The 15,022-nt window shown below is 39.2% G+C and overlaps 1 protein-coding gene across 4 annotated transcripts in view; it reads left to right on the forward strand.

The window, feature by feature from the left end:
- Positions 1–10,854, forward strand: part of srfb (serum response factor b) — a 32,505-nt gene extending 21,651 nt beyond the window's left edge. Inside the window, exons 3-8 of one of the 4 annotated variants that reach the window (XM_084735692.1) lie at positions 647–887; positions 4,915–5,079; positions 5,401–5,511; positions 7,259–7,456; positions 8,350–8,451; positions 10,036–10,854. In XM_084735692.1, coding sequence (XP_084591818.1) covers positions 647–887; positions 4,915–5,079; positions 5,401–5,511; positions 7,259–7,456; positions 8,350–8,451; positions 10,036–10,073 — 855 coding nt within the window. In that variant the 3' untranslated portion in view covers positions 10,074–10,854. The remainder of the gene's footprint in view (positions 1–646; positions 888–4,914; positions 5,080–5,400; positions 5,512–7,258; positions 7,457–8,349; positions 8,452–10,035) is intronic. The other 3 variants (XM_084735691.1, XM_084735690.1, XM_084735693.1) reach the window with 3 other exon arrangements.
- Positions 10,855–15,022: the final 4,168 nt, after the last annotated feature.

Consider the following 15,022-nt stretch of genomic DNA (forward strand, 5'->3'; position numbering starts at 1 on the left):
AGTATCATAAGGGGGCACGCCACCAATTGTACACATCAAATTCAAATTACTTGTCAAGTTAAAGGAGAAGTCTGTAGTATATTTAGTATAAAGTGACCATAAGGTATGCTAAGTTAAAATACTACAACGCTTCAGCCACAGTCTCCTCATTTGAAATTTTCTGGGACTGAATAACAGTTTTGTTTTTATTTCTATGCCTTTTTCAGGTTTATTAGAAGTTTAATAGTTCAAATAAATGCCAAATGTTCACCTATTTGTGGTTTTATGGGTCGTAAGGGGGAAAACGACTCACTTCAATCTTGGATCATATATTAAATGGGGATTTAACCTATTTAATATACCATCTATGGCTCCAACTTGCTATTTGGACTGCAGAACCAATTCTTGGAGGCACAATTGCTACATATTGCTCCTTTTAACTCTAAATTTGCTTTCAGACCTAACATTTTAACAGAAAGCTTGAGTAACAAACTGTAGATGTGGGGATTGAAAGGTGTTCCAATAGCTAGTCAGGGAAAAGACACCACTGAGTTGTATGTTTATGGAAGTGCAGTATTAAATTGCTGGAATACTCCAAAACGCAGTCTTCTTCTTTCTCAACATAATCCAGTGTCTTCCTACTCACAGTGTTTGCTTTCTCCCATAGGATACACTGAAGCCGACGTTCACGGTAGCCAGCCTACCAGGCACTACCAGCAGCGCCCAGTCCACAGTCCCCACCACCTCCACCACCATGCAGGTGAGCAGCGGACCTTCGTTTCCCATCACCAACTACCTGGCGCCCGTCTCGGCCGGCAGCAATGTCAGCGCCAACGGTACCGTCCTCAAGACCGCCGGCGCCTCCACGGGGGTCATGCAGCTGCCCGGCGGCTTCACTTTCATGCCCGGTATGTTGGAGAGCAAAAACCTCAACATCCATTCTTTTCTTTACAGTTTGTTCGTCTTAACCTCGTCCTTTGGAACTGAAGTGACACTTCATGTTTTGTTAATGTCACAGTGTTGTCTATCTTATTAGCTGATTAGAATTTGAATGGTGCCGCGTCGTGACCTCAGCCGTCATCTCAGCGCGGTTGTGCCTCCCTCTCTTCGAGCTGTTTACATCACACAACAGCCCTTCATGGCCAGTCAGCAACACTCAGCGCCCTCGGGTTTTACAAAGCCCCCAGTATGCAGGGAAGCCACGTCTATTGGCGACCGGCCCTGCCTTTGATTGTCACTTGGGGACAGGAATAATTAGGTGAGAGGGACACAATAGACCTGGCAATGAGGGCTGACGAACACGGCCTATAATTAGTCATGAATATTCAATGAAGGATCGGTGGCTTGTGCTGAAATTATAATTGAGGCGTACTTTGTGGAGCTGGAGCTTTGTGACAGAGTGGTCCTGAACCAGACATGACCCTTCATTAAGGCGACTTCAGACACTCTGAACCACAAGGGACCTCTACGAATGCACCAACTCAGTGAGGACTTTTAGGCAGTGAGCTCTGATTTGGGAATCCCAAAAGTGTGTCTAAATTCGCAGTAATTATTCATTGCACTTCCTTGGATGTGCTGGGAAACACTGGAGCTACATCTGTGGGTCTCCAAGTGGAACCTGGGGAGGCCAAGAGGTCACGACTCCCCCAAAGACGTGAAGAATATTTGAATTTCATGATAATTTAATTTGGTATTATCTTATCTGTACAAGAAGCTTGGTGCTCTGAAACTAGAGATGTTAATGATTAATCATTATTCAATTGATCACTGTTAAGAATTTGACTGATAACTAATTAACTGATTAAAAATGTATTAATTGAAGCGACTCTAGAAATGACAGTAATCGCACCTCATTTGACATTGTTTTGTCTGGTAGAGCCATGTGCTGAATTAAGAAACTTAAACTTACTGTGAGAAAAAAAGAACAAAACAAGAACTTTGTATCTTATTAATTATTTAATTGATTGGTAGTGTTTTCAACTAACTAGTTAAATTACTAATTGATATTGGCCTATCACAGCTATATCTATCTGCATATATTAGATATAAGATCAATATTGGCTGATTTGACAGATTATGTTAAAGCATTTAATTTGAATTCTTAGACCAAATGATCTATATGTATAATACTCTATAAGTAAGTTTTTTTTTTCTTTACTGTGAATGTGAAATTTACGGTTAACAGCATCGGCTGTGAGAAGCAGGTAATTATTGGTTGTGGTTAGTTATTTAGTTATTTTATGTAGTTATTTTCATTGTTGATTCATCTCTTGATTATTTTTTCAGGTGGTAGTTGAACAAGTTAACAATCAATTAATCATTACTGATTAATGAGATCCAAAATGCATTTTTTCCCCCTCAGGTTAAGTTATATTTGAACAGTTCTAGCAGCACATTAATTATGTGAAACATGAATTCATGAAGCCCAAACAATTTAAACAAAACAGAGTAATAAAACAATAAGACACTTTCTCGACCTTATTCAACAAATAGCTCAAAACAGTGTTAAATGAGGTGCACCATTTCTAGACTAACAAGGCAAACCAAACCAAATAGTTAGAAAAACTGTGAGGAGGAGGAGAAGTGATACATAAAAAATAGATTGATTTTTGATCTTTTAAATGTTTAATAGTAGTTGGTGATTAATCATTAACATCCCTAGGTGTTTGGTCTATGAAATGTCGATTTATCAAAATAGCTTGATTTAATAATTGACGACTAAACTATTAACTGAACTGTTCAGCTCCACTGTCCGTGACGTAAACAGTTTGAGCAGGCTTGTTGACACTTTAATGCTGACTAGTGCATTTTTTTTCTATGACGTGTGTTGTTATCAGGTAGACAAGACAAGCCCAGGGCTCATCAGAGTTGTCTTTCCTGCACTGTCAGTAGCGTCGGTAGCTGGTTGTTGCAGTGTGTTTGTTGTCTGCACTCTGCCACAGCTGAACGGACAGACATGATGTCCACTAATGGGTCCTGCAGGTTATTTTGACTGACGTCTGAAAGACAGCCCATCTCCATTTTCCCTTTCTCTGTCTTTCTCTTCCTTCTACAACCTTCTGTCTCACCCTCCCTCTCTTTCCACCCTCTGCCTCCCTCCCGCTCTTCTGCCCGCTCACTCCCTCCCTCCCTCCCTCTCTCTCCTCTTCACCACCTGTCTGGCACATAGCAGCAGTGCCAGGTGGAACAACACACCCTCCCACACTAAAACCTCCTCAGTTGACAGCTTGACAGGGCCTGCCCACCCTCCTGCAGCAACTGTCTATGGAGCATATGACCAAATGTGAGGGTGTAACTCCACAGTCACGTTCTGAAATGAGATACTGATGTCATGTTTTAAAGAGAAAACAAAAAGAAATTTAAAACATCATGCAAACAACCGAAAAGAATTTAGTGTTCACAAGATGACACATTACATAACAAATCTTCTGATTAATTTTTACATCTCTTAACCACTTAATCACCAGTTAATACTGTCATGCAGTGTGTGGCACTCAACTTAGCAACAAGGTATGTATTACAAATAAGTGCACATTATTTTCACTGGTCTTTTATCAAACACTTGACTATAATTTACAATTAGATACCAACTTAAAGGTACACTGTGGAGTTTTTGACCAGCAGCAGCGTTATAAAGCAATGCTTTCACCAGCAGGTCCCAGTTTAGTTTGTATTGTGCACACGCACGCAGGCGGCACAATTCACATCTTGCCGTCTGTTTCAGGCGGCTCAGCTGATTGACATTTGGTGTCAGTAATACGCTAACAAAGCAAAGAAAGAACACATGGATGAATGTCCATGTTAACATGGATGTAAATGATGATCAGTTGTGGAAAAACACTTTTTTTCACAGGTCAACACTTTTATTTTTGACATTATTTTTTATGGTTATGGCAGAGGAAACACTACCGCTTATGTACACAAGGGCCTCCAAAATCAACACAGTATGAGAGTTCTTTCAAGTAGCTTTAAATAATGAATCTCATGTGCATAGTATTTCTTCATATAAAGCTTCTATTTTCTTTCTTTAATGAAATAAAAGTAGCCGGCCATGACCCAGGAGTGTTCCTTCTTGGCAATTAATGTTTAAATTATGTACAATTGCTGATCAAAAACAACACAGTAGTCAGTAGCAGTACTTTTATAAAATAAAATAAAATAATTAACCATGTAATATCACATTCTATATTGTCAGTCTGGTACAGTATTGAAATATTTTTGCTGTGATATTTAATATATTGCAACATCCCTAATAGATAATAAATATTTCATATTTGATTAAAACATCAGTAAATGGAAAGAATATTTTTTAAAACTTTTTTTTTTGCACCCTTGACTAAACATCTGGTGCCATTTTTTATAAGAGCTTTAGCAACTGAACGCTGTTGATTTCTCAAACAGTGAGTTGTTATAGTTGTAGGAATGTACACCAGTGTAACTTAAAGCTATGATATGCAACATTTCTTTATTAAAATGTCTAATGTCCTGTGTTATATATTTTGTTGAGCTGTATACTTGTAAAATCTCCAATGATTCCAACAATATTCAGACTCAGAGATTTACAACAACAACAGAGATTTACTAGCTACTACTTGCTATAACCTCTGTGAAAACACTGGATACATCAGATATAGGAGTGAGAAAGGAAGTCAGCTCGTGAATAAAACTTTAATACACATACTCTTGTCTGTGAACATGATTTCAGATCAGTTCATTTGCAATGGTGTTAAACAATTAAGAAAACCCTCCCATGATCCCATGCTACTTCACGTCATCAAACTAGTCCTTTGATGTTTTAATGTGAGAGAGACCCCTAGCTGCAGAACTTGCATATTGTGCTTTTAAATTATTGGCACTTGTTCAAACTGTACTATCCTTTTTTTTTTTCATTTAGTCTTATTTCCCCCCCTCGTGTGTGTATGTGTGCCCCTCCAGCAGGCACTACTCTCCCCCCTGGCACCCCCACCATTCCTCTGAGCCAGCTGCAGCAGCACTCCCTGGCCCTCCAGGGGCAGCATGGTCAGGCCCTGGCCGCCGCCCCGCAGCCACAGCAGGGACAGCAGGCTGTCTTCCGCTTCCCTGCTGCTGTCTCCCTCACAGGTGACCTGCTCTGCATGCTGCCACGACTGTGAACCGCTTCTACTAATCATAATCATATCATCTTAGAGCTGCTGCTGCTGCTAGTACTGCTAATGCTACCTCTTCTGCTATGACTAATCATGCACCTAATGCTAGGATTACTAATGCTACTTAAGCGACGACTTCTTCTCCCTCAGCTAATATTACTGCCGGTGCTTCTACTGCCAGTGCTACCATATGCCACCCCCACTGCTGCACTCCCCTACTCCTACTGCATCAAGGCCTTGTGTGGGGTGTTCGATGACTTACTGTAGTGGCTGTGTGCCCTCTGTGTGTCTCCAGGAGCGGGGGTTCCCCAGCAGCTCCAGGCTATCCAGGTCCACCCCAACACCCAGTCCACCTCCAACAGTGACAGCAGCCCAGAGATCTCCCACACCTCCACAAACTCCACCGGTAGGCCAGATCCTCTCCGTTGTCCTGTCTCCTTCACGTATGATTAAAGCGTCTAAAACACCTCCCTGGATGAAAATTTGCAGGTTTTCTTAGGGAAGTTCCTTTTAAAATCAATGTACATTTTGGTTGACAACTTTTTGAAATCAGTTTTTCCTATTATGAAGGAAGTGTTGATGTTGGTAACTGGTTGGAACTCATGGTTGGAAAAAGATCTATTTATTACGAACATCACTAACAGTGGCAAAGAAAACAGTTTCGATAAGATGGCTTCAAAAAGGAAACTCCCACATATGCAGAGTGGTTATCAAGTTTGAAAAATATTTTTATACAATGGAAAAAAATACACACGTGCTAAGATTACAGAGGGGACTTTTTATAGACAGACAAACATCTGTAATGGAGGTCATGGGGGAACATTTGGATTGATAATAAATGTGTTTTCTGTGTAAGGTGATTTTATATTCAGTTAGTTCTATTTTGATGTTTCTATAATTTAAACTGGTTATTTTCAGTGTTGTTATTTTAATTTGTTTTGATGTATTTTATATATTTTCTAATTGAATTATTTGAATATATAAGACCTAATGAATATTGGAACCCCTTGTCAGTGAATGTAGAAATATTTTTGTTGTAAAAGGGAAAATAACCAAATAAAAAAGTAAGTTAAAACAACAAGCAAACAAAAAAACTGTACATTGGTGATTAATTTCAACATAGAGTAGCTTGTGTACAAACTCCTTTACAGGAGAAATCTGTAATATATTTCAGTGTAATATTATTAATATTAATATTCTCTAATAAATTATAGAATGACCATGATATGTCATCACAAATTAAGGAAATATGCTGAGTTGAAATCCTCTCTTCTCTGACAGTGTGACAGCTAGCATGTTGTCCTTCCAGCCCATAACTATAGTTATTTTTGGCCATTTCATGTTAATTAGAGTTAAAATTAATGCTGAATATTAGCCAAATGAGTAAGTGTCTGTTTATGCAATGTTAGAAATCATTAATAATCTTTTAGAAGGAGTAGATTTTTTTAACAGTTAAATTTAACTATGTGTTAATTGAGTCTGGCAGGCTGAAAGCAGGCAGTGACTGCAGTCCAACTTCAGAGCGTGAATTTTCAGAGCAGTGGGGTTTTGTTTTCAGGATAACAGGCTTAGCTTTACGTTAATGGGCAGCTGACTGTTCTAAACAGCTGATCAACTTGCAATGTAGGACTTGTCCTTACTTGTTATTGTCAAATTACAATGTTGTGCGCATCTTGCGCCCCTGCAGTCTTCCTGCAGCCTGCCTGAGCTTTGTCAAGTCTGGGGAGGAGAGGGTGGGGGAAACAACTCGCTTCGACTGTAGATTAAATAGGAGTTCAGCCTATTTAATGTACAATCTAGGGCTCAAACTCCCTATTTGGACTGCAGTACTCATTTTTGGACGTGCAGTTGTTAAATATTGCTCCTTTAAAACGACATTGTGTTCTGTTTTTCACTCTGCTCCTGTTTGGAATGAGTTGTGTCCTCAAGGACAGTGTTATTGTGCCACTACTCACTGCATAAGTAGGAGTTAGCAGCTGAATTCAGATGGATATTAAGCGCCATCTGCTGGCCAACATGTGGACACATCTCTTGCCCTCAGTATGACATGTGCTGTCTCTCCCTCCTCCTCCTCCTCCTCCTCCTCCTCCTCCTCCTCCACCTCCTCATCTTCCTCCCTCCCTCCCTCCCTCCCTGCCTTGTTCTCCTTCCAGCAACGGTGAGTCTCCCAGCAACCATCGTCACCTCGTCAGTGCCAACATCCGTGGCGGGTCACATGATGTACCCCAGCCCCCACACAGTGATGTACGCCTCCACGCCGGCCCTGGCTGACGGGGGGCTGGCTGTGCTCAACGCCTTCTCCCAGGGCACCTCAGCCATGCAGGTGTCCCACGCACAGGGCCAAGACACAGGTGAGCAACACGGGCTGATCACACACTGGTTACTGTGTGACACATTATTCTGTATTACTGCTGTTATTATTGGTGGTAGTATTTAGCAGTAATTAGGAGGGATGTAACAATATACTGAATATCGCACTAAAAATGTCTCTGTTGTGCTGGACTGTAACAATATCTACCATGATATTACATGGTTAATTATATTATTTTTGTTTTATTTTATAAAATAAAGTAGCTTGACTGCTACTGACTATTGCATTGTTTTGTTTTGCAGTTATATGTACATAAGTCAGATATTTATTGGCAAAGACAATTCATTACAGGTTTTTGTACATGCTTAGGTCATGGCTTGTTTTAATTTATTAAAGAAGGAAAGCAGAAACACATTTTTAATATTATATTTATTGGGTTTTGGCATTGAAGGAACTTACATTGATACATTAACATTTATAAACACCACACTCCCCTCATCCTCAACAGAAAAAGACAAATGTGCACACATTTATATATATTTAAAAAAAAAAAAAAAAATCATCATATACAAAATAAACAGTTACAGTACTTTGTTGCAGTGCTGCAGTTTTATTTATCAATTTTACTCGTTACTTTTCACCTGATCACTTTCCAGAATTGCATAAAAGTTTCCCCATATTTCTCTAAATGTATTTCCCTCTCACCGTGGGTTAATTTCTCCAGAGCAGGGCAGGATCCATGCATTTCCCATGGATGCATTTGTTGTGACTATGATAAATATTACATCGTGGATATTTAACATCGTAATTATTGTACCTTGAGGTTTTTTTTATTGTTACATCCCCATTAATTGTGGATTAATCTGTAAATAATTTCAAATAAACACAATGCTAGAGACTTTGCTGATGGACAGCCATATTGTTCCCCCACAGGTGCTGTCCCTCAGGTGTTCCTCACAGCACCTCCAGGCACGGTGCAGATCCCCGTCTCAGCGGTGCAGCTACACCCAGTACGGCAAGATCTGCATTTTACAAGTGAAACTCTCATATTCCCTATGCAACCAGCATGCCACGTGACCGCACTAATGCATCCTAACAGAGCACTGGCACACAGAGGCTGCAGGGTTGTCACCTGTCGCCTCTTTGTTTTTTTGTATGAATGTGAATGATCAGCTGGCAGTTTGTTTTACCTGTGGTTTGCAGCAAAATACACCTGCAGTAGACTTAACAAAACACCACTGTAGCAGTGCATGGACGTCCAAAACTTGAATGTGTTTTATTTACTTTATAAAGTCAAGTCGTAGGAAGAAAATTCATTTATGTAAATTTGCTTCAAATATACAGGTATTTTGATCATATGCAACTGGAAAAGTCTTACAGAATTTCATCTTAATTGCACTCTACAGAATATTATATCATAGTGTGAATCACCGGTTCCCAACCAGGGGGTCCCAACCTGCGAGCCGGCCCCCACATCAGGTCACCATAGAATCACAGGGGGTCACAAGGCCTTCTTGAAAAGAAAACCTAAAAATAAATAAATAAATACAGTAGGCCTTTATCTTAGCATTTTGTTCAGTTTTGTGAAGAAAACTAAATGAAATTGTTTTAACACTGAAATGATTATTTAAGATTTAGGACCTGAAGTCTTCACAAAACAGCCTCGTCCTGCAGTAGATATGGTTAAAAAAAAACCCAAAGCTAATACAATGCTAAGTGTCAGGGTGAAGAAAACACCAAATATTTTAATAAAAGAATCCTATTAAGTATGTTTGATTAAAAAAAAAAAAATACACAGAGAGAATTGTATAAAAAAATTCTAAAACTCTCTGATGTAGTATTCATCAAAATGTGCAGTTACTGCGTTCACTATATGGACTATTTGTAGGGTTCATCAGTTGCTCTGTTCTGTTATTGTCATGAATTGAAGAAGATGTGAAATATCTAAAATATGTCTTAGGAGGCATCAGTTTATTCAAGGATAGAAAAAATGCGTCTCACGATATGTCCTCAGAGATTAAGAAAACGTTTAAATTTTTATTCCGATCCGTAACTTGTGTTATTGTTTGTTCACTGCTGAACGTTTCTGAAGGAGTTAGTGTCTGTTTATGAGTCGTGAGAAATCATTAATAATCTTTTAGGAGTAGATGTTTGTAACAGTTAAATTGAGAAAAATGTTACTGGAGTCTCCTCCAGAGCAGTGGGCTTTTGTTCTCTGGGTAACGGACTTAGCTTTACATTGACAGACAACTGGAAGTTACAAACACCTGATCAACTTGCGGTGTAGGACTCATCGTGGCTTGTTATTGTCAAATTAAACGTTGCACTGATCTTGTGCTTCTGCAGTCCTCAGCCTGCCTGAGCTTGGGGAGGACGGGGCGAGTGGAAACGACAACATAAACAGGATATCAGCTTTAAGTGTTGTATACTGTTTCTTTAAGAAAAAACGTTGGGAACCACTGGAATAAATAAGCTAAATAATACAGAAAACATCCGCTTCTGTTGCAGCTAGTATGTCGTGTGGCAGGATTTCCATCTGTGCTGGGTGCTGCGTGATGTGATGCGACTTCTCTGATAGCTCCTGTGTCGTCTGCTGACGTGGCTGTTGTTGTGTTCCAGATGGTGATTGGCCAGCAGTCGAGCGGCAGCAGCAGTAACCTGACGGAGCTCCAGGTGGTGAACCTGGACGCGGCACAGAACTCGAAGAGCGACTGACAGACGGCTGGAGCTGTTTAACGCGGCAGACCCAGGGACACAGACGGACAGACACAGACTGACTGACATCTCTATTTATTGATGCCTTCCTACAGAGTTTCACATCACACTTCTGAATGTGACTTTAAAGTACATATATACACACACACACACACAATCAAGGGCATATGTGTGGCTGACCCTTATACAGTATACAGTATGTTTTGGTATATAAATATATATATATTCGCAAATGCATAGGAAATATATCACTACATCCATCATCGGAAGCTATTTTCTATGCCGTTAGATGGTGTTATTTTTTTTCGTGTGCGTGTGTTTTTTTGAAATTGTGTAATTACATGTACACACACACACTGCAGGGTGCCACAGCTTCACACCAGCCAAAGAGACATTTGTTTGTCTGAATGTTCCAGTGTGAGCAACTTGTGCACAAGCGTGTGTGTCCGTGTGTGCGCGCGCATATCTAGGTTTTGTAAATGGGCGGGGAGACGCTTATTGACTCAAAAAAAAAAAAAAGAGAGAAACATTTGGAAATGTACATAGTTTTTTTTTTTTTTTTTTTTATTGAATACTTGTATTTTTAGCCTGGTTTAGTTTGTGCAACGGCATGTAGTTGTTTTTTACGTAGTGGTTTTGTATGTACATGAAACTGATTTGCATAAAGAAAATGGATTATTTACATGTATATGTAAATTAATTTAATATACCATCATATGTTGATATACTGTCATGCTGTTGGGAGTTTTCACTACAAGATGGAGAAAGAACGCTGGATGTTTTTCTACATTTTTTTGATTGTGACATTTGTGGGACTGTCCCTCAGACAGGAACAAGTAGCTGGGTCACAAAATGTAAAACATAAGATATTTATGATTTACTGTTGTTAACATATTCTTTACTTTAGCTTAAGAAGACCTCAGTGCAACAGCTGATGTTCTGATTGTTCAGTGTGACATCAGTTTTGCAAGTGAGGTTTCCTGATGAAGCCCTGAACTGGCACTTTCATGAGTGTAGAAACTGTTAAAACTCTGACAATCATGATTTTCATGTGTTCAAATCTGACATTTTAAAGGGACAGTTCACCCAAAATCAAAACTACAGATTTTTTCCTCTGGCCTGTGGTGCTGTTTATCAGTCTAGATAGTTTTAATACAGATGTCAGACTGCTGTTGACTATAATAGGACTAAGTAGCACGGATTTGTGGTGCTAAACGTGCCAAAAAAAATACATTTGGAAAAACTCAACAGCTATGTCTTTTTCCAGAAATCATGACGCAGTCACTCAAGATAATCCACAGATCTTGTGAGCATGTTTGAACTGTTTTCTCTCTAACAGAAAGAAAATAGTTCCTGTAGATTTTACCACAGAAAGAAAATAGTTCCTACATGAAACTGCTCACAACAAGGTCTGTGGATTTCAGTGTATTCAATGTTTGTTTGTGGTGCTGAAAGCACCAAAAAAAAAAAAAATGCCATCCACTTCCATTGTATTAGAAAAAAGGCAGACATTTGTACAGCTGATATTAGATAATTAGTTTTACGTTGACAACTGTCATTAACACTTTCAAATTGTCCTTAAAAATATGGTAAAAGTGTGATATAACGGCTGGTAAACAACGCTGTGTCGTCTTTGGAGAGTAAAAAAAAAAAAAAAATACCGGGAGAAACACTGATTCTGATTTTAATTAAGAAATACTTTTGTTCAATTCACTTTTTTTAGATGTATATTTGATATTGAAATTGTGACACATCATAAACAGCACTACAGGTAAGATAAAAGATTTTTTTGATTTTGTGGTGAACTGTCCCTTTAAAAATTTAACTGTCTCACACTGTTAATATCCTTTAAGTGATATTTAAGTTTCTCAGTAAATTAAAGAGTTGACCTGATCCTTCTATGAGAGTGCCAAACAGGTTTCATGACATCAGATAAACAAACGAACTCTCTGTTGTCCGGTGTGTTTAAACAGTGCTCCATTGTAAAACCTGTCGCTCTGATTTGCCTCCACTAGACTGCAGAACTTTTAACGATGTGATGCTACTACTGACTTGAGTCAGGGCATTGGACACAAATCTCCTGTTTAACGAGACACTGTATAGACTTGGCAATTCCACTTCAATACTGCAATCAAAGCCTCAGTGTTTCCTTGTATGGAAGCACTCTGTGTTGTTCAGTGCAGCTTCGGTACTGCAGTATTACGACGGTAATGAGTATTTTTCTAAGAACAAGGATCTCTTAATTTGGAACAAGTGACTTCAGGTGCTTTAAAATATTCATATACTCCTTTATCGAGAACTGTAAGACCCTGGCTGACTGCAATCTCAGTGTGTACCTCAGCAATCATTAAGAATGAGAGTTATTAGACTGAGAGCCTTCTTTCTGCACCATAGTGCCTCTTTTCCATGGCTGATTTCTAAATCACTGCAAGGCGAGGGAAACGTAGGATTTACTTATTTGCAGACCACTTCACATGACTCTTGACCTTGTCATTACGATCCTCTGCTGTGTCCAGAGACTGAGATTTTTTTGACTCATTTCTACAGAATTAGCTGGATGACTGAGCGTGGCTGGCTCAAAGCCAAAGAGGAAGGACAGAGGATAAACCATGCTCACTGCTGTTCAGTTATTCACCAGTGAGAGGTCATTTTCATGCTCAGTGTGCATGATGTCATCCTGCAGGGCTGTTTGCATATGGGCCTTTGTTTGCAAATTACCTGTTAAAGGGGAAATTCGGCACTTCTCATACAGACGTCAGTGAGTATTGATGGTACATGTAGTCAATTGAAGTCCTGTGTATATTACATTAACCGGGAAAACAGTTATCGTCATGGAAAATCTGTAACTAATGCAGGTTTCACAGCAGCACATGCTGCTGGGCCAGCTACATTTTGACCAGAAAAACTAGCTGTAAGCAAGGGTGTGGGTAACACAGCACCATGGGTATGAGAGGCACAAGCCCTCATGCAGTGCACCCTGGTATATGTAGGCACTGCCTACGCTGGGGAATTTATTGCTTCAATTGACTACGTTTACGATCAACACTGACTGGACAGCCACATGAAAATGCTGAAGTTTCCCTTTAAAGAAATTGAATCCCCCCCCCCATATAATGTTGTTTTTGCAAAGATGTTATTTTAAAAAAAGGGGATTATTAAACAGAATCTGTGGTTTTCACCTTGTCATTGAAAGAAATGGTTATTTTGTGTATTTTTCTTTTGTTGTACAGACATTTTTGTAATAAAAAAAACAAGATGAAACACAAGGAACTGTTCAAAGAATGACCACATCTCCTGCTGGAGAACGTTTTCTTTTTGTTTTAATTGGGACGGAGAATGTTAAACAAAACCATATTGTCCTGAATGAAACGAAGACAGCTGATGAGGAATAAATGAGCCAATGCCTCTGAGAGACTGCAGTGATCACTTTACATTTCCTCTGTGAGGCATTGGGAGGCGGGAGGAGTGAGCATGCACCTTACCTAACCTTACCTTAATGTTTCAATTATGCATTGCACAATCACAAAATCAAACTGGCCATGAGATAAATGAAGCATAATGAGACTCATCCCATTTCACATCAGAGGAAAAGCAGTGATGCACAGAAAAGAAACGCAGCAACATCAAACAGTGATTGGTCTAAGCTGACACGAGAAAATAAATCGGTTGGCATCAGATTGTTGACTATACTGAGAGTCCTGTACATCTTCACAAACCAAACAAAGTCTATGTAACACAATAGATAGGCAGAAGAAGATCACAACAAAGTGTATTGAAAGCAGAAACCCCTTCCACATCGATTCCAGGAGTCCTCAAGAGATCCACAGTGTGAAGTAAGGCATCATATCTCCCTGTCAGTGTCTTCAAACAACAAAGTGCTGACAGCTAAGAAATCATCACAGACGGCTGGACTGCCCTTTTTTTTTCTTTCTTTCAACAATGAAAAATAATGTATAAGCATGCATTTACGCCAGGTAGTATATCTCTATTGCTATTGTACACACATACAATATACAAATGTACAGAACAAGTTGGAAAGATAGTTGATTAAAAAATGTGCATGATTGATAATTTAAAAAAAGTTTCCCATTAAAATAGAAATGTTACTCCTGGTACATCCTAGATTTTTTTTTGGTTTATGAAACAAACATTTTTGGAAAAGAAAAGATTTTTCTTGTGTATATTTACATTATGAACAAGAGTGAAGAAGACAATGTGCAAATCTGATTCCATGCAAGCAGTTGCATAATGTAGTTTAGGTGCTCGAGTGATGAAAGAGGGGGGAAAAAACAAGGCTCAAGACCAAGGACTCATGGCTTCAATGAATGACTCTGTCCATTCTCCACCGCTATAATAAAACATCACACTCACACATCAACAAACTCATCCCCAAACACGCTTCGCGATCATGGAAACATTCACGCAATGAAAACCAAAGTTACATTAAGTAGCATCTTGATTTAGACTAATTCAAATCTTAGGTAAAGAATCACTGATCTGTGAGGTGAGACTTCAGCCTCCCGAGAAATCCTGGCAATAAACAACCGAACAGCCAGTTCCAACAATGCACAGCACCGTGACTCGTCATTCAAATCAGAATGAAAAGGTAATACTGCTCGTAAACAACTCAGAGGTCTGAGGATACTGTTAGCCGGTGGTTTTCAAACTGGGGGTCTGGACCTCTCCAAAGGGTATCAAGGTGAATTTAAAAAGAGTCATGAGGAGGGTGTATTTTTGCTACACAACGTTTTTCTTCAGACTCAATCATTTCAAATAAAGAGAACAATCTGAGAAGTTAACACATGTATTGGATTATTAGGTATTTTCAAAGTCTGTGGGCAGACATAGCTTGGAAAAAGACACTCATCATTTAGTTTAATTGCTTATTTTT

Source organism: Lutjanus erythropterus, chromosome 14 (genome assembly GCF_056507025.1).
Source record: "Lutjanus erythropterus isolate fLutEry1 chromosome 14, fLutEry1.hap2, whole genome shotgun sequence".
Classification (NCBI taxonomy): domain Eukaryota; kingdom Metazoa; phylum Chordata; class Actinopteri; order Lutjaniformes; family Lutjanidae; genus Lutjanus; species Lutjanus erythropterus.